We start from the raw sequence: 20,407 nt of genomic DNA, 5'->3' as shown, positions 1-20,407 counted from the left end.
CAACTAAAAATAAACACATTGTCTAATTTTGTTATCTGTCACTTATTTAGAGCAATTTCACCTCAGTATTCAATACACAAAATTATCACTTATCTAAACCCTATAAAAACAGTCATAGTTGAAATCAGGGCAAATGAAAATGTGACATTACGTCGTCTTTTCTTTATATCTCTTCAACTCGTAAATAATAACACTAGTACAAACATTATTATTACCTTCTCGTCTATGTCTTCTAATGCTTTTCTGCATTCTTCCACCTGGGATTCAATCTCTGCAGGGACTAGGGTATACATTTCAGAATACTTGATTCGCAGTTTTTCCATAATATTCTCAAAAGTCAGCTTCCCTTTCTTAAAAATGCTTTGAAGCTCCTAAAAATATCAAGAGAGTTTCAAATACTCACAGGACAGGGAAAAAGTGTAACTCTCAAAGTAAAAGCAGCTTCCCAGCACATCCTTATGATTTAAATGAGCACACTTTGCATGACAAAGCCTCACTACTGATACAAGCCGATTAAGCCGGAGAGATACTCTGCTTGGTCAGATGATGCTTTCTAGTTTGTAAGAATTAAACTTGATATCTCTTCATGGTGTCAAACCATTGTCCTAACAAGACATTACAACATCTCCTGCTTCTAAAATACCTCTAGGATCTGACTGTATCTCACTTGCAGTCTTGATCTAGACTTGATCTAGAAAGCCACAAGTAGCAAAAAAGTTTCAAAGAAGTTTTTTTTGTTGTTGTTGTTATTAACTTGTTGCCATTTCTGCTTCTTCCTACATTATCATCACAATGATTCAAGGCCACTAAAAGCCCTACGCTTGAAGCAGAAGTGTCTGCTTTCATGTAATTAGACAGCCCAGCAGAGCTCAACTTCTTTCAAAAGGGAGGGTTCCAGTTCCCTGCAAAGAATGTGGGCTTTTATCTTTTAAAAGATAAAAGAAACCTGAACAAATAGTCTATTGGTTGTGGCCTAGAAACAAAATCTGATCTACGTTCTCCTGCACTAATTATAAAGGAGAAACTCATTTGTTTGGGAAAGTCTCCCAAAGATCCAGTGGAAAAATACTTCTTGACTTTACTGTGGCTTTTGGGGGGTTTGTTTTGTTTTTACAGTAACTGTTCAGTAGCATTATTTGTGTTAATAGGTTGAGTCACCGCACTGAAGAATGATTACAACTTTGAATGACTCCGTGATGTGTCACTGTTTTCCTTTTCTTTGCCTTCAGCAGAGAACAAATCCAGAGGCAGAAAGTTAGAGAACAATGCCATTCAGACAAAGGTGGGGTTTGAAGTACAGTGCCGTCCGGTTTTATCTAGACCTAGTCAGAGAATATAGAGCTACACTTGGATGGGTTCTCCATGAAGACTGAGGGAGAGTAAATTCCCTCTACCAACACTGAGCAATGGTTAACAACCACACGTGATTTTTGAGTAAACTTCCAAATGTCTGTTTTGCTTGTTACCATTGTACTGGAATCATTCTAAAAGACATGAGGTCCCAAATGACACGGGGGCGTGTGCACAGCCCTTAGGATACTGTGATTTAAGAGAGACAGTTCGTCTTCAGCTCTGGTTCCTGAGCAGTTTCTAAGGCCCTTGGGATTTCTGGGATAGGAGTAAAGGAGTGCGTTTTGTTATTCATAACAAGCCCTTTTCAACTATACCTGAGCTTATGCTAATAAGTGACTTCTGGGGGGCTCCCCCAGATAGAGTCTCGATGGGGGGGCGGGGCTGGTTGCCCGAGGAACCAATCAAGTGAACTTCCAGCCCCATTTCCCAACCCCCTAGGGTGGGGCCAGGTGCTAGAGATTGAGTTAATCATCAATGGCCAGCGATTTAATCAATCGTGCCTGCATAATGGGACCACCATAAAAAACCCTAATCGATGAGGTCTGGAGAGTCTGGAGTTGGTGCTGGGAGAGCGGCACACTCAGAGAGGGCTTGGAGGCTCTTCACCCTTACCTCGGTCTATGCATCTCTTATCGACGGATCCTGAGTTGCATTCTTTATAACAAACCAGTAATAGTAAAGTGCTTTCCTGACTTCTGCAAGCCATTCTAGTAAATCATTAACCCTGAGGAAGGGGTCGTGGGAACCCCTGATTGATAGCCAGTCTGTCAGAAGTACAGGAGGGCCAGAACTTGTGATTAGCATCTGAAGGGGGGGGGGGCGTCTTGTGGGAGTGAGCCTTTAATCTGCGTGGTCTGTGCTAACTCCTGCTAGTTAATGTTTGAACTGAATTGAATTGAATTGAATTGAATTGAATCGAATCGAATCATTGCTTTCCAGAGACTTGGGGAAGAAACTCCACACATTTGGTATCAAAAGTGTTGTGAGTAAATACGGTGGCACCTATATCAGAGGTAAGTAGTACATCCTACTAAAGGCAGTATCTAACACCCTACTCAATAAATGCTCTGAGACCCCTGTTCACCAAACACGCCTGAAAAGGGGTTGAAGCAGGACTGCTTGGTCCAGATCGGCCTACCTCCCTGCTCTCTACTGTGGTAGGAAAAGACAAGATTCAGTAGGCCGAGAGGAAAAGGTTAAGACCCGAGGTCCCAGGGTGGGGGAAAAGCACATTTTGGAACAATGCTGGGGGTGTCTGACCACAGCAAACCCCCTGGGGCATAAGGTTCCTCTTAAGAATGTAACAGGTACCACCTATTCCCCTCCCCCTCAGGTTTCCCTCAGGAATTTGACAAAAGACCTAACTGAAAGTAAGTAGTAGACCATAAAACATTTGACCCACAAGAAATGATATGGCCATAGATCTCCCCTCATACAATGGAATTGGGCCAATCAGGAATGGACAACCCAAGCACCTAGAGCATCAAGCCAATAAGGACAGAAACTGAGAGCGAACAAGGGGAAGAAAAGAGGGGAGCGTCCAGAACGTTGTAAAACAAAGGCCCTTGCCTACAGTCGGGAGCATTCACCTTCAAATGCCCCTTCTCTGTAAAGAGAGCTTTTATACTATTCTGACTTTCTAATCTCATACCCTAATAAACTTTTGCCTGCTGTTCATTCTGTGTCCACCTCTTCACTCTTCAAAGCGGCGAGACGATGAATCCCAGGTATTGAGGTGAAAAATCCTGCAACGCTTCTCTGCACTCCAACCACACTGATCTTCCCCTGTGGCTTGGCCCCACCATGCCATGGGGCCTTTGCCCGTGCTTTCCTCTCTCCTGGGCCACTCCCTCCACTCCAGTCACAGAGTTACCCCTGCCCCAAGGAATTTGCATTCAAGACTGCAGACCTGTATCAGCCACATTCACTGTTTCCTCACTTCATTCCTCACTCACCTCGAACTGTTCTGCCTTTTCTGGGTGGTCGTGTAATTCCATATTTTGGAAAGAAGTTGCGGTCTGTTGAAATAAATTCTTCAAAGTAATTATTTCTTTTGTTAAGGAATGTCTTTCTTGGGTTTCATTCTCCACCAATTCCTTATTTTCTTGAGCTTTCTGAAAAAGCCTAACGTAACATCAAAATAAAATTGTTCTTATCCTGCTGTCTTGGGAAATAATTTTTATTTCAACAATTAACACAATGTCAGCATAGTTCGCAAAAGAAGATTATTTTTCCTGAGAGAAAAGTACCAATTTTCAGTGGTTTATATACTACATATACAAACATATACCAAATTCTATCACTCAGTCAAAAGCCTCTCCAAACGTTCATCTCAAAATATCCTCTTTTGGGGGCTCCTGGGTGGTTCAGTTGGTTAAGCATCTGATTCTGGATTTAGGTTCAGGTTGTGGTCTCACAGTTTGTGAGTTTGAGCCCGGCATCAGGCTCTGCGCTGACAGTGCAGGGCCTGTTTGGGATTCTCTCTCTCTCAGTCTCTCTCTCTCTCTCTCTCTCTCAGTAAATAAACTTAAAAAAAAATCCTCTTTTCACACTTTACATTCCAACTGCTGTCTCCATCTGACTTTCCTCCACATGATCCGTCAGTTCAACTGAATATGACTTAAGAGGTGAGAATGGAGTCATGCATGGGTGGGCTCTTGGGGACAGATGACCCCATTTGCTGTGGATGTAACTACCATATTAGTAGAGGAATTTAAGAGGGTACAGTCTTTCCTGAGAGCTATTTGGTAAGTATTTCTAGCCATAAACATATTATATCCTTTGACCCATTGATTCTGCTTCTTGGTGTCTTTCTCAAAGAATTAATCACAGATGCAGAGATTCTGGCATAAGAAGATTCACTACAGTGGTTTCTTTTTAATGTTTACTTATTTTTCAGAGAGAGAGAGAGAGAGAGAGAGAGACAGAGCACAAGCAAGGGAGGGGCAGAGAGAGAGAGGGAGACACAGAATTTGAACCAGGCTCCAGGCTCTGAGTTGTCAGCACAGAGCCCGATGTGGGGCTCGAACTCACGGACCGCGAGATCATGACCTGAGCCGAAGTCGGACGCTTAACCGACTGAGCCACCCAGGAGCCCCCTCACGACCATGTTTTTATAAAAGTGAAAACCATGTATAAATTTAAAGATTCAATAATAGGAGTTTGGTTAAATAAATTATGGTATATTCACATGGTGAAATATTACATAATTATGTTTTAAGGAACATTTAATGGCATAGGAAAACTAACATGATATGCTGATAAATGATTTAGCACGCAACGAAACAATATAGTACTATCATAATTTGTTTAAAAATAGAATTGTAACAAAAAAAGGTAAGTGATTGGCAGTGATTGCTGTTGAATGATAAAATTAAAGAGGGGGCTTATATTAACCTTTATAATTTTCCACATTCCCTGAACCACCTGTAATGAATAGGTGTTACAAAAATAGAAAAAAAAAAAAAAGCAATCATGAGTAAAAAAACTCAACGGCTGTTCATCCTCAATAATACCAGGATAGAGAATATGGACTGGTTTTCATCATTGTTCCTGATCTTTTCCATCCGCACCCCCCCCCCTTCTTTGAGTATAGTTGACACGCAATGTTACATTAGTTTCAGGTGTACAACTTACTGATTTGACAGGTTTATACATTATACTACACTCACCCCAACTATCCTGTTACATCACTGTTACAATATTGACTACATTCCTTATGCTCTGCTTTTTATTCCCAGAGTTACCGATTCCATAACTAAAGGCCTGTACCTCCCACTCCCCTTCACTCATTTTGCCCACCCCCCACCCACCTCCCCTCTGGTTCTGCTTTGTGTTCATTTATACCTTTTTTTTTTTTTTAAAGATTCCATTTATGAGTGGAATCACATTTGTCTTTCTCAGTATTTGTCTTTCTCAGGCTGACTTATTTCACTTAGCATAATACCCTCTAGGTCCATCCATGTTGTCTCAAATGGCCCAACCTCATCCTTCTTTAAGGCTGTGTAGTATTCTGTTGCACACATATACCACATTTTCCTTATCTATTCGTCTATTGATGGACACTTAGGTTCCTTCCACGTCTTGGCTACTGTAAATAATGCTGCAATAAACATAGAGGTGCATGTATCTTTTAGAGTTAGTGTTTTTATTTTCCCTGGGTAGATACTTAATAGTAGAGTTACTGGATCCTGGGGTAATTCTATTTTGAATCTTCTGAAGAACCATCGTAATAGTTTCCACAGTGGATATACATTGCCAACACTGTATACTTTTCTGTGTTAACGCAATTCCATCATACCATTTGTCATTATTCTATATTTTTATATTTTCAATAGCCAATATTCTCTAAATTTTAAGCCTGAGTCAGCAAGCACGTTGCCTTAATAGTTTTTCATAAGACTTACTTGTTGCATCGTTCTTGCATCGATGTGATCTCTTGAAATGCTGGACCAGTTTCTATAGCCTGTAAGCTTTGGGGAGCATTCTGGATACTTCTTAGGCGCTGAAGAAGTAAGGTCAGTAATAGCTGCTGCTTCTCCACGTTTTCTTGGTAACGGCATAAACAGTCTAGCAGCTCACAGAGCTCCTCTGTGGTGGCCGCCTCTTTTGTTTTAGAAATTTCAGGGAGATCTTCTTGAAGGTTATCTAAAATAATTGCTTCTCGTTCAATCTAATTCAATAAACAAAAAAAAAAAAAAAGAGAGAGAGAGAGAGAACTAAAATAACTAAACTGTACTTGGATCGCCTCAGGAGCTGAAGCATACCTTGGGAACCATAATTTTTATGCACTGGCCCTTCAAAGGGTTCCTGATGCCATATCCTCACTCGAAGTAGCATCCGTCTTCCTATAGCTGGGAATATTATTCCTCTGCTTTTGGAATCCCATAGCTCCCAGCGATCGATCATGTAGATATATGATTACTATGAAATACTGCTGTTGTGAGCTGAAGGAAACCCTGTTGAGTATTTTCATAAATAATTTTTCTCTCCTTCAGATTTCCATTGCACAAAGCAGTTATCTCTTCTGAAACACCTATAAGGCAGTTCAAATGAGCTTCACCAAATTGCAACTACTAAGAGGTTGGGTGACTGCTGGATAATTTTTCTACAGGTGACTTTTCTTTCACATCCCATTCCTACATGCCCAAAAAAGTAAGTCTGGTACTTCCTCATGCCCCTAACACCCATGCCAAAGGGAAAGCAGCCCTGACTAATCATGTATTTATCAACATGGCTATGTGCAGAACCCAGAACTACATAACCTAATACATCACATGTCTGCAAAATGGAGTCCCGTCATCCTTGAACTCAGAATGAAGACACAGAAAATCAGATCCCTCCACGCACCTCTTCAGACCCTGTGGTCCTCACCTCAGCTGTGCCCCACAGTCACCACATTCTGCCCCAGCAGCATTGTTAACTCTCCTGCCCTGACATCCAAACTCAAGTCAGGCACCTTGCAATCTGGACAGTACAGAGTAGCACTCTGGTCAACTATCTTTCTGATATCACGCTCATTGAAATGATAAACGAAAACCTGCCAAAGGGTCGAATGTAAAGCCTGTGAGAATTTAGCAATTCCAGCATAAATTAAGTTTCCAGGAGCTCAGTGGTCGAGCGCCTGCCAGAATTCCATGGCGTAAAGCTCAAGTTGTTCCGTCTTATATCTCTACCACTAAGAAAGCACTGGATTTGCCCACTGAGATTTTGGAGGCAGCATATGCTATACTTCAGAATATTACTCAGCTCCATTTATCAGAATGCTGCCAAGCTTGAGGGGGGTCTGGACAAAAAGAGGCACTGCTCTAGGGTCAGATTATGGGATAAACTGCCCTGCCACTTGGGCCATATGACCCAGTTGAGTCCCCGGGTCACTGTAGGGTGTAGGTATAGGCTGGCCTCTCAAAAGACCCAGTTATGGAATGTATGCTTTCCATCACCTCAAACCTGAATTCAGTTGCATCAGAAGTGCTGGTTCTCAGGCAGGCAGCCACACTTCCACCAGGGAATGAGATAGAAGGGTTCCACTGGGATGTCTGGCAACCTCCCTGCCAGGGAACCAGCAGGCAAAGAAAGGACGTGCTGTAGTGTCAGAGATAATGGTATCTAGGGTCTCGAATACACATCAGGGTGGAAAAAAGTAGGTCTGTAATCTAGAACTTAATGGAACATCTCTTGGCACTTCCATGAAGAGCAACAACAGCAACCATGACCCAATAAGAGTAAAGCAACTGAAGGCCTGACCTTCCCAGTTCCAGTTCCCCTTATCCCCCACACCTGTTCCTGGAGATCACTTTCCAAAATAAGCCACCTGCCTGCAAGCCTCATCTCAGGCTCTGTTGTCCGCTGTAAGTTGGTAAGTGATTAAGGAGGGAAATCATTTTTATTGGGGCAATAATTGTACTCAAAAGCCAGGCCATTCTTCAACTTGTGATGGATAATCAAACTGTCATACATGCACCCAACCCAGTATTACTCAGGAAGAAAAAGAAATGAACTATTGATACAAGCAGCAATATGAATGCATCTCTCATGCATTATGCTCAGTGAAAAAATGCCACACTCAAAAGGCACAAACTATCCCAGTCCATTTATATGACATTCTGGAAATGGCAAGACAGATTAATGGTTGCCAGGGGCTGGAGGTGATAGAAGGGACTGATTACAGAGGTGCACAAGGGAACTATCTGGAGTGATGAGCATGTTCTATATCTTCATTTTGTTGGTGATCATGTGCCTGTGTTCATCAAAATTCAACAGACTTTATGCTAAAAAGGATAAAGACAGCTCCCAAATCAGTAAAATAGTTGCCACAAAAATTATGTATTCATTCTTCCACCTGAATGATTTCCTTTGGACACAGAATTCTAATAATATTGGTTATAAAACTTTTAGATTCACAGTCAATTATAGAGTCCAGAAAGGGAGAAGGAGCCGTAGTTGCACCATAAGTAAACAGAGTGAAAGAGACTGAAATACTCATAACCAGGAGATTTAGGAACCAGTAAAAGTCTTTTGGACTTTGGGTTCATGGGGAAGAAGCCAGCTTTCTACCTTCAATTATCTTTCGAGACAGGACTTTAGCACATTATGATCACCAAAGCAAAAATGATGACTCTGAATAACCAGAAACGAATACTTAAATCAAGCAGATTCTGTTTAAGAGAACAGGAAGGTAAAATTTTAGGGGGAAAAAAGGTAAATCAAAATTTAAATTTATTTTTCAAAATATACGAGTAAACAGAGTTTTAAGTTTTTGAAAATCTGCTTATACAAAACCTTTATCCCATACAGATACGGGATTATTGTAATGTCTTAAAAAAAGAAATTCATTCTGTCACACACAAAAGCACCAACCATGCCAATAGAACCTTGCGTGTACAAGTGTTTAGATGATACAATTTTTATTGAATGGATACAAGCTATTTTAGGTTTTCATTTTTATTTTGAGAAAGAGAGTGAACACAGTGGGGGAGGGGCAGGGAGCGAGGGAGAGAGAGAATCCCAAGAAGGCTCTGCACTGTCAGCAGACAGCCCAGTTAGGGGCTTGATCCCACAAACCGTGAGATCATGACCTGAGCCAAAAATCAAGAGTCAGACACTTAACCGACTGAGCCACCCTGGTGCCCCTGGATACAAGCAATTTTAAAATCCTACATCAATTTGGTGTGCGTAAATATCATTTAAGCTGATGGTTTTGTGGTTAAATACCAGAGTGTAAGTTTGAGACATTTTTTTTTTGGGGGGGGGGTACCAAATTACTTTATTTGAAGGAATGCTACAAATGAAAGAAGTTAAGTAGATGTTTTGGTACAACTTCTAGAAAAGGGAAAGGTAACCCCAACACGCACGCACTGCCTCGGTGACCAGGGAAGTCACCCGTGTGGCGATGGGAAGACAGCCTAAGGCTTAGCTCTCATTATCACTGTTTCCCAAGGTGTGCTTGTCAAAGAGATACTGTGCCATGCCAGGTTCGGGAGCCCCCATCTTGCGCAGGTTGGTTACGTGGTCACCCAGTTCTTTCTGAGACATTTTTTTAATGTTTACTTATTTATTTTGAGACAGTGAGGGCACGAGCGCAGGAAAGGCAGAGAGACGGGGGAAAGAGAGAGAATCCCAAACAGGGTCTGCATGGTCAGCATGGAGCCCAAGGTAGGGCTTGATCTCATGAAGCATGAGATCACAACCTGGGCCAAAATCCAGAGTCGGACACTTGACCAATTGAGCCACCCAGGTGCCCCTAACCAGAGTGTAAGTTTGAATCCTCTTCTACCATTCACTTGTGAATTTGGGCAAGTAACTCCATCTGACTGTGTCTCACTTTCCTCGTCTACAAAATGAGGATAAAGTAAAAATAATTACCTCATAGGATTCTTGTGAGGGTAAATGATAATACATATAACGTGCTTAGAACTGTGCCCAACACACGCTCCGTACCAGCCCATCATGTGTTGGAGTGGTTGTTCCTATTACTACATGAGGGCATATTTTGTTTGTGATGCTCTGAAAAACACATTCTGCCAGCAAATATTGTCAAATGCTTCGATGAATAATTACAAAGCTCTAAATGAATGGGGTCTGAATTAATACAATATAATTGCAAATGGGTGTACAGTGATAGAAAGACAATATAGTAAAATAGAAAGAATAAAAGCTCAGGATTACCCTAGACCTGGGTTTGAATAAGAGCTGTCACTCAAGAAATGTTTACTAACTGCCCACTAAGTGCAAGGCCCCGGTCAGATTCTAAAGTGACAGCAGTGAGCACAACAGCTGTGGCCCCAGTCCCGCAGCCCCAGCTCAATCGCCACCTGGGAGGTCTCGTGTCATCAGAAATCTCTCGGTGCCTCCGTATCCCCACCAACGACATCGCAAAAATATTTAACTCTTGAGAGCAATGCAAGGATTTGGTGGCACACAGCCTCCTGTCCAATAAACAGTGCCAGTACGGACGGGAAAGATGGGGGCTAGCAGCTCAGCTAAAAAGTGAAATTTACAAAGTTTCTTAGAGTTGTAACATTCAAGAGTCTATGTACTAACCACACCCTACCAGCACTACCAAAATATTATTCATTTCCAGAATATCAAGTATTTAGGGGCGGCTGGGTGGCTCAGTCGGTTAAGGGTCCAACTTCAGGTCAGGTCATGATCTGGAGGTCTGTGAGTTCAGGCCCTGTGTCCGACTCTGGGCTGACAGCTCAGAGCCTGGAGCCTGCTTCGGATTCTGTGTGTCCCTCTCTCTCTCTCTCTCTCTCTCTGCCCCTCCCCGACTTGTCCTCTCTCTCTCTCAAAAAATAAACATTGAAAAAATTAAAAAAAGAAAAAAGAATATCAAGTATTTTTCTTTTTTCTTTTCTTTATATTATTTTATTATGCTGCAGTAAGGTAGGTATCTTGGATGACTCATTTAAGGAAGTTCACTTAATCCACCTTGACGAACCCTATATCCTCTCCACACTGACGGAAACACTGGTGGCAATTATTTACTAGGCAATTATTACTGAGGACATTATTTCTGGATCAGACTGTGCCAGTTTGAGCAGACAGGGCAAGAATGAAGACCCTGGCCAAATTTTCTCCCATGGCTTCAGTAGAGCTGGTGACCTATTGTGCTCTCTCGGATACAATGAGGCAAAAGGCAGGAACATCAAGTTTTAAGCAGGAAAATATGCCAGTGCTAAACATTTCTATCCCAAATCAAGTACTGATTCATTATATTTCTCTCTTAAGTAAAGTTAGCAGGAATTTTGACATGAATAAGAGAGAAAGGTTTTCATTTAATGTTCTGATTTGTACTTCATTTATACCTGATAGATTAAAGAACACCCGAGGATAATTTTATACTATTTTTAAATTTCCTTTCTAAATATATGTGATGGCCTAAATCCTGAATCATGCTTAAATTAACATCTGTGATTGATATATATTATGGAGGGTTTTTTTTTTTTTTTTTTTTAGTTTATTTATTTATTTTGAGAGAGAAAGAGAGAGAAGGCAAGCAGGGAAGGGGCAGAGAGAGAATCCCAAGCAAGCTCCATGCTGTCATCTTGGAGCCGTACATGAGGCTCAATTCCATGACCCCAAGATCATGACCTGAGCCAAAATCAAGAGTCAGACGTTTAACTGAGCCATCCTGGCACCCCTATTATGGAGATTTTCTTTAAGAAGGCTTTCAGAAAGAGTATCATACATATTTTTAAGTCCATACTTTAACCATTAGAATTAATTTCCATAGCTAATAAGTAGTTAAATTCAAAATCAGTTGGTTATTGTGAATATTACCTAATTCTAACCTTTGGTGTTATGTAGAGACATTTTTTTTTTTTTTTTTTTTGAGAGAGAGAGACTATGAGAGAGCAAGCATGAGCAGGGGAGGGACCGAGAGAGAGAGAGAGAGAGAGAGAGAAGGAAAAAGAGAGAGAGACAGAGAGAGAATCTCAAGTAGTCTCCATGTCCAGCAGTGAGCTGAAGCAGGATTCGATCTCACAACCCTAAGATCATGATCTGAGCCAAAAACAAGCGTTGGATGCTTAACCGACTCAGCCACCCAGGCACGCCAAGACAGTTATTTTTAAGAGGGGTTAATTTATAGGTACAATAAAGATTTTAAAGCTCCAATGAGCAAATACTTATTTATAAGTATTACCTAATGCCAAAAACATTGGCACTTTTAAGAAAGAATTTGAGCCATTTCTTGGAGATGATTTTACTAGGACCTGACCTCTATGAACGTTTATGTGCTACGTGCCTGTGGTGCGAACAAAGGGTACCGGTTGAGGACTTGTTTTACATAAAAACAAACCGCCAAGTAGCACAACAATGTAGATGACAATTGTTAGGAAACTGGTTATAATGTTGAAAATGAAGCACTTACTTCTTCACTGACAAATTTCCACTCCCACTTTAGTTCTTCACACCAAATCTCCCACTCTTTGGCAGCCTCTAGCAAACTCAACCATTTGTCCCACAGAGCTGATGTGGTTCTGAGCAGACACACGTCGTCGCTGTCTGTGCACACGGGTCTTATGTGTCTGTGGACCCGGCGTAGTTTCATTAACTCTTCTTTGGTTGATGTAAGATTTGACCCCAAGGCCTTAGGAAAGAAAAGGAAGAGGAGGAATATAAGGTCTATTGATCTTTCTGAAACTTATGAACTTCTTACAATCTTGAGGAATTGATTCTCAGTCATCCCCAAGTGTTATCTGATCTATTTGTTGGTCCTTTTGGAAGCCAATTTAAGACAGATTAGAACTGCCTTAAGTATTACTGGGTTGCACATGAATTTGGAACTATGGTGACAAAAAGAAAGTGTTTTGAAAGGTAGATTTCTTAAAAGATCATTGTTATTTTATTTTATTTTTTTTTTAATTTTTTTTTTCAACGTTTTTTATTTATTTTTGGGACAGAGAGAGACAAAGCATGAACGGGGCAGGGGCAGAGAGAGAGGGAGACACAGAATCGGAAACAGGCTCCAGGCTCCGAGCCATCAGCCCAGAGCCTGATGCGGGGCTCGAACTCACGGACCGCGAGATCGTGACCTGGCTGAAGTCGGACGCTTAACCGACTGCGCCACCCAGGCGCCCCAGATCATTGTTATTTTAATGTTAGTCTCATATCTTACTAGGTAGTTAATCTGAACAATACTTATCAACCACCAATGTATTATTTCGGGTTTTTGTATATGTATCTGTTTGTTTGTTGATATGTGGTAGGTATTAAGCACAGATGACTCAGAATGCTTTCATTCAAATCCTAATAACGTAATACCATAGATTTTAAGATGAAAAGAAGCAAAAACAAAAATTGCACAGTAATAATAAGAAGTAGCCAGAGTTTAGACTTAACGATAGTTGCATTAAATTCTCTGTCATTGATCCAGCAACATCCAACAAAATAACAAGAAAGGTAAAGCTTCAGAAAGAATGATCACTGAGAACAATCTGCTACGAGTTTGCTACAGTCCTGTGAATCCAACCCATGAAATCTCTCAGAACCACTGTTTCATGGTTCCCCTCGGCTTTTGGTTTGGGGTGTTTTGAGTGTCCAATTCAGGTGGGAGATTTCTGTGGGTCATAACAGAGCCACATTCCCTGCTGTCGCCACCTGTTCTTTCTGCCAATTTTCTGCATCAAATCTTACTGGAGATTTGCAAATACTATTACCTTGCTCTGTTCCAAGCGCTCTAAAGCTTCCTTGTAAGACACCGGCAATGGGAACATGGACTGCCCAAGAACTGTCTCCATTTGACTGAGGTGAGTGCAAATTTTCTCTTTAATTTTCCTATAGCATTTGTAATTCTCGAGACACCTATAAAGCACCATTAGGAAAAAAGAAAGGATATTAAATTTTATTTAGTATAATATATTCTGGATTACCCAGAATGAATTCTGAACACTTAATAAAAAACAGAATGTAATTCTCTTTTTCTTATTCAGCATATTACACCAAATTTTTATTGATTACCTCTTCCTCACAGGGACCTGCATAAGACTTTTAATGCAAACTTGAACAGGCAGATAAGACTTTCCTCAAAACACGTAAATTGTAAAGCTGCACTCTCAAACACTGCAAATGAGATATAAATTGGTACAATTCTTACAAAAACCACTCAGTCTTCAAAATGCTCATATCTTTTGAGCCATTAATCCAACTTCTGCAATTTGTCTTAAGGAATTAATCCTCACAGTAGGAATTTATTCTAAACCTGATAAAACCTTTTACACACTAAAATCTTTTTACTTATTAAACTGTTAATTAAAATAGCAGGGGTGCCTGGGTGGCTCAGTCAGTTAAGCGCACAACTCTTGATTTCCACTCAGGTCATGATCTCAGGGTCGTAAGACTGAGCCCCACATCAGGCTCCGTGCTGAGTGTGGAGTCTGCTTAAGATTCTCTCTCTCCTTCTCTCTCTGCCCCTCCCCTACTCACAAGCATGCTCTCTCTCAAAAACAAATAAATAATTAAAAAATTAAAAATGTCAAAAATTGGAACATACCTTATACGTAACAAAAGATATAGCTAAGTAAATTACAACCATCCATTTTGTAAAATATTTAATAGCAAATACAATTACTTTTGTGAAGTTTTGTTACAATAAGGAAAAGAACACATGTTTTAAAGTAAAGGATAAGCAGCATCTTTTTATGTAGGGTAGTGTTCTGATGTATTAAAAAACTATGAATACAGTTATGTGTATAAAATTGATACAGTCTCAGTCTCTCACTGAAAACAATTAAAACTTTAGTATCAAATATATATTTTATTTTTTTTTTTTAATTTTTTTTTCAACGTTTTTAATTTATTTTTGGGACAGAGAGAGACAGAGCATGAACGGGGGAGGGGCAGAGAGAGAGGGAGACACAGAATCGGAAACAGGCTCCAGGCTCCGAGCCATCAGCCCAGAGCCTGACGCGGGGCTCGAACTCACGGACCGCGAGATCGTGACCTGGCTGAAGTCGGACGCTTAACCGACTGCGCCACCCAGGCGCCCCTCAAATATATATTTTAAAATTAAAACATAATAATGAACTAGAAAGGAAGTAAGAAATATTCAGAGGCTCCCAAACTATATGGACGTGGAAATACAGAGAAACAAGCTGAGCTTTAGGGACAAAGACTTTGAGGGCATTTGCTGAGTTTCAGTTTTATTAACCTTTTCCTGGAACGCTGAGGGGACAGAGGATAAAGCCTCAACCCAGGATAGGTTTTAAATAGGAAACTTTCTCTGTAAAATATATATTTATAATATATATAACCACAAAGGACCAGCCTGCAAAATATTGCATACATCTCCACAAATTAATAAGAAAAAGTATGGGCAACCCAATAAAAATTGGGCAATGGCTTGGACAGGCATCTTTCCGAAGATGAAATATGAATGCCCAAGAAATATTCAATAAAGGGGCTCAAACACATTAATATAATAGAGATGCAAATTAAAACCATAATGAAATACCACTTTTCATCCATCAGACTGGCAAAACTTAAATCTCCCAACATCGAGGACTGGCGAAGATATGAAACATTTGGAATAGACTATGTTGTCGAACACTAGTCTGAGTAGAAGTAGGTAAAATTATTTGGAATTTAAAATGTGAGGTGTGCCTACCTTTTGACTCAACACCAGAATCCTCAGTAACTATTCAAGTGAACCTCTCACATTTAAAAATGTTCCTATTGGCACTAGTTGTGAAGGCAAAAAGTAGAAAAACTCAAATGTCTATCAATAGCTAGGTAACTGAATTTTGCTATAGACAAGAACATGAATAAACTTCAGCATCAAAATGATGAGTTTGAAAAAAATGAGGTGATAGAGGAACACACGTACATGAAAATGAAGCATAAACACATAGAAAAAAAAATTTTTTAAAGGAAAGAAAGTGGCAAATAAAATATTGGGAATAATGATTAATTTTGAGGAGAAGAAAGGACCGCACAAGAGAAGTCAAAAGTCATGATGTTTACCTTTGAACCTTTAGGGACAAAGCTGTTTATTTTATTATCATCCTTTATATCATATGCAGACTTTTATAAGCATTCTGTTGTATGTATTCAACATTGAATAAGGAAAAAGGTAAAATAAATACAATAAAATATTTGCTGTGGTTTTCTATAGATAGTGATTTAAAAAGAAAAATTTTTTTAATGTTTATTCATTCTTGAGAGACAGAGAGACAGAGCATGAGCAGGGGAGGGGCAGAGAGAGAGGGAATCCAAAGCAGGCCCCAAGCTCCGAGCTGTCAGCACAGAGCCGGAGGCCGGGCTCGAACCATGAACCGTTAGATCATGACCTCAGCCGAAGTCGGACACCCAACAGACTGAGCCACCCAGGCGCCCCATGCAGGTAGTGATTTTCAACGTTTTCCATATTTTCCAAATTATTCCCAATTTGTAAATGTTAACTATAAAGAAAAATAAACCTTAATTTTGTTCTTAAAGCATTACCTTTAGAAAGAAGTACCTACCCTTCTATTTCAGCTTCCTTTATTTTGGCTGCCTCCCTCACGGCTGAGTCCTTCAAAACTAATCCATGTATAGTACACTGGAGTTGTTGTTTGGCTTCAGGGCTGGATACAATCCCCAATTTCTCAGTAAGGTCCTGGATGTCTGCTATTGTGGATTGCAACTCCTCTTGTTTCCAGCGAGATATCTCCAGCGATTCTTCTGGATCAGCAAGGTCTATTCTATGGGATGCAATAATGGCTTCACGGGCAGTAAGGATCCCCATCGCCCTAGTGACTGCCTCGTTATAGCGTGTCATACTTTCATAAGCATCATTCAAGACATCCTGGTGAATAGGAGATGAAACACTGTGACAAAGCTGGCAAACTTTGGGGATTTTTATCATTCTTGAATTTTTGTAGTGCATTCATAATATGTCTGGGTCTTACAAGGGTTAGCATCTCCTACTTAGTTTGGCAACATTATGCTAGCACATAAAGACCAATAACTTTTTGTTTGCATAAAGAAAAACTGCTTCCAGATTTGCTAAATCTACTCTAAATTCAAAAATACATCTCAGGCATCATGTCTAATGATACGTATTCCTGTTCTAGAACTCTTATATTAGAACTAAATATATGAACTAAATAAAGCAATTGCGTATATTTAATGTGTGTAACTTTAACCAATATTTGTTGGGGGCATAAAAAGAAAACACACCCTCGCCAAGATTTCTTGTGTTTTCAAATAAATGGCTCTGCCTCTAATTTGTTTTGAACAAATCACCTAACGTATCCAGACCATAGTCTTCTTGCTGAAATAACAAATAGTTGATGTAAATAACTTTAAAGGTCCCTTCCAGTCCAGCTCTAATCCTATTATTTTAGAGATTTATGTCATCGTTCCTGGAAACTGTATTAAAATCAAATGAAGAAGTACTGAATTTACTCAACATTTGTTAAGTATCAATTTAAACATATTAGGATTCACAGTATGACCTTACATTTCTATAGCGTTTATACCTATCAAATATTGAAATATTATCTAATAACTCTTTAAATCAGTGAAGGGAGTTCATTTCCCCATTCTATAAGTTTAATGTGACAATTCTGAAAACACAGTGGAAGGCATTATATTAAGTACAAGTGTTCCAGCAACGCCTAAGCTATCTCTCCTAATTATTGTGGAAAAGGAGGGAGTAGGTTGGACTCATTCTACAACACCAGAGGTCAGCAAACTTTTCTTGTAGAGGGCCAGACTAAATATTTTAGGCTTTGCCCGCCATCTGGACTATGACAACTACTCAACCCTGCTGGTGTAGCAGGAAAGCAGCCATAGACATTCTCTAAAGAAATGAGCATGGCCATGATACAATAAAACTTTATTTACAAAATCAGGCACCATGGGCAGATTTGGCCCATGAACCTTCATTTGATGACCCAAGCTCTAAAATCAGACAGACCTTGACTCGAATCCTGTTCTGTTCCTGATGCAGGAGCCTGAGAAAACTGTTGATGTTCCTGAACTTAAATTTCCTTATTTTGAAATAGAGCTAATGATAGCACCCCCCCCCCCAGAGTTGCTATGAGGATTAAAAACACAGTATTCAGCACGATTCCCAGACACCGTAAGTTCTAAATGGATACGGAGTTATTATTTTATGTTATTTTCTCTACACTATATTTCTTCTACTATGCCTCACTATTTCTAAAAACACAAACAAACCAAAACCAAACTCCATCTGAACTCAACAGGGGTTGCCAGGGGTATAGAAGTAAAGGCTTCACATTCCTCTTTCCTGTCTATAAAGCACTGTATTTAGATGTAAATTGAGGTGGGATTGTAAACTGGTCCACCGCAAGTTTCTTTTAAATGGCTATTCTATGGAGAATGTTCATGTAGAACCTATAACTGCTTAAGAAGCACAGATATTACCTAGAGTAAAAGCTAAAACCATGCAATAAAAAGAAATGCATTAACCACCTAATTGAAAAAAAAACCTACTGTGCGCAAATCAAGGCTTGTAGCAAGCTGCATGTGAAGATCTTCAATGTCACGTAATTTTGCCTCCACATCATTAGCTCCAGAAGAATTTTCTTCTCTTTGCTTCTCAATGATGGTCACAGCTTTCACACTATCCATTTCTGCCTGAACTTGCTCTTGAAATGCTTCACAATTATCCTTCTCATTTTGAATATGTTCAGTGTCCAAATTTATAAGCAAAGGCTGCTCTAACTGAGATTTTATCTGCTTCAAAACATGTAAGGAATCTTCCAGTTTGTCCTGAAAATTCTGTTCATTCACTTCTTTGGGTTGGGATTTTAGTATGCTGTTTTGAAGAACCTTGCGTAACTTGCCATTTTCTTCTGCATACAGCTTTATCCGCGGCATTTCTTTCTCTTTGAAGGTGTCATCAAAGGCCTTACTTTCATTCAATGTCTTTAGTATCTCTTGACACAAGCACATGGCTTTCTCAATTCTCCGATTCAAAATCTGAGCATCGAGCAAACTGCTTTCTGGTGAGGTCTGGGGCATTTCTAGCACTGCTTCGGCTCTTTTCTTAATTTGCAAGTCCATAGCCCTCAATTTACTTAGTGATGCCTGATATCTGCCACGGTCTGCCACATGGTCTGCCAACTGCTTAATTTTTTCCTCGAGTTCCTTTTCTTTCTCAACTACTTGGGTGTGTAATTGGTCAAGTTGGGAACCATCCCAGCTTAGTCCTATACACTCAAACACTTCTTTGAGTTTCCGTACCTGTAGGATACTAGACTGAATACCAGTGAGTCGGTCTTTAAGGCCACAGAGCTCCTTTTCAACATCTTGATTTATTTCTTGATTTAGTAGCAGCTCGTTGTGCCGTATATGGTCAACCTCCTTCTGAAGCACAGATGTTTTTTCATGAAATTCTCTGTAAAAATGGATCTTGCGTTCCACTTCATTACATTTACTTTGAATTAATCTTTGCGTTCTATGGGCTCTAGCCTTAACGTTTTTCAACTGGTCATCCAGAAATAATCTTTCAAACACATTTAGATCCTTACAGATGTTTGTTTGTTCCTGAAGGTGGGTCAAGATCACACTCTCCGCTTCTTGCAATTCCTTCTGAGAACTCATCAAAGTGACATGCTCATGTTCTAGTTCAGTTTCTGTGGAGGCTGTTTTCATCTTGGGATTTATCAGTGCTTCATTTTCCTGAAGTGAAAGTTGAACCTTCTCTATTACGGCAAAAAATCTGCTCCTTTCTTCCAATTTAAATTCTAATTGCTGTGATCTTTCCGTTGACTTTAAAACTAGCATTTGGTACTGATTCTGTAAGTCCTGTAGGAGGTGATTTAAATCATTGCTCTCATCTGCTGGAAGATTAGGAGTATTATCTTTGACCTCTTCAACCAAGGACTCCACAGCTTGGTGCTTATCCAGAATGCCATCATGTGTCATCTTGCACTTTCTGATCTGTGAAAGTATGTCATCTGGGAGAAGGGAAATGGTAGGAGCGAGTTCACCTAGCAGATTCTTGACCCACAGGATAATCTCTCTCATCCTGGTCCTTGTTTCACACATCTTGATCTGATTTTCCACCTCTGTGTTTAATGGCTCCGAGGCTTCCAATCGCTTCTGCAAATTATTCATTGCATCTTCCAAAGTATTCTTTTCTTTTTCTCCCCAAATCCTCTCCATCTGAAATTCAGCTTGCCCCTTCAAAGCCAAAAATCTCTGCTTGATAGCCCGGAGTTCAGTGGCCAAGGCAACTGTGCCTGGGCTCCCCTCCTGTTCTTCTGGAGAGTTCAGCCCTAACTGCTGCTGTTGCTGCAGAGAAACGTCAAGGTCTTGGATCTTACGCATGAAAAGTATAAATTCATCATTTTCTGCTACTTGCTGAGAATACTTCTTTTGGGCCAACTGTTGTACTTGTTCCCAACTACGTGCAAGTTGCTGGATCTGGCTTTCCAAAACCTTCTTATCCATGTCAGTCACACACTTTGATAAATTTTCCCATTCAATTTTCATCTTGCTTAAAGAATCTTTCTCTTTTTCTATCGATGCCAGGTAGTTTTTCATTTTGTCCAGATAGGCTGCACTGTCCAGTGGTCCCCTAGAGAAAGAAAAA

At 40.1% G+C, this 20,407-nt stretch overlaps 1 protein-coding gene and 1 pseudogene across 10 annotated transcripts in view; both read right to left on the bottom strand.

Annotated features, from left to right (window-relative positions):
* Positions 1-20,407, bottom strand: part of SYNE2 (spectrin repeat containing nuclear envelope protein 2) — a 342,246-nt gene that overhangs the window by 137,440 nt on the left and 184,399 nt on the right. For all 10 annotated transcript variants that reach the window (XM_058739286.1, XM_058739287.1, XM_058739283.1 and 7 more), the window contains exons 48-54: positions 18,301-20,392; positions 16,320-16,642; positions 13,518-13,662; positions 12,230-12,448; positions 5,760-6,025; positions 3,309-3,477; positions 216-371 (exon numbers count right to left, since the gene is read on the bottom strand). In XM_058739286.1, coding sequence (XP_058595269.1) covers positions 216-371; positions 3,309-3,477; positions 5,760-6,025; positions 12,230-12,448; positions 13,518-13,662; positions 16,320-16,642; positions 18,301-20,392 — 3,370 coding nt within the window. The remainder of the gene's footprint in view (positions 1-215; positions 372-3,308; positions 3,478-5,759; positions 6,026-12,229; positions 12,449-13,517; positions 13,663-16,319; positions 16,643-18,300; positions 20,393-20,407) is intronic.
* LOC131515852 (small ribosomal subunit protein uS14-like) lies at positions 10,611-12,017 on the bottom strand (annotated as a pseudogene).

This window comes from Neofelis nebulosa, chromosome 7 (genome assembly GCF_028018385.1).
Source record: "Neofelis nebulosa isolate mNeoNeb1 chromosome 7, mNeoNeb1.pri, whole genome shotgun sequence".
Lineage (NCBI taxonomy): Eukaryota > Metazoa > Chordata > Mammalia > Carnivora > Felidae > Neofelis > Neofelis nebulosa.
The sequence above is the reverse complement of the archived record's forward strand: the minus strand, read 5'-3'. Positions and strand labels throughout refer to the sequence as shown.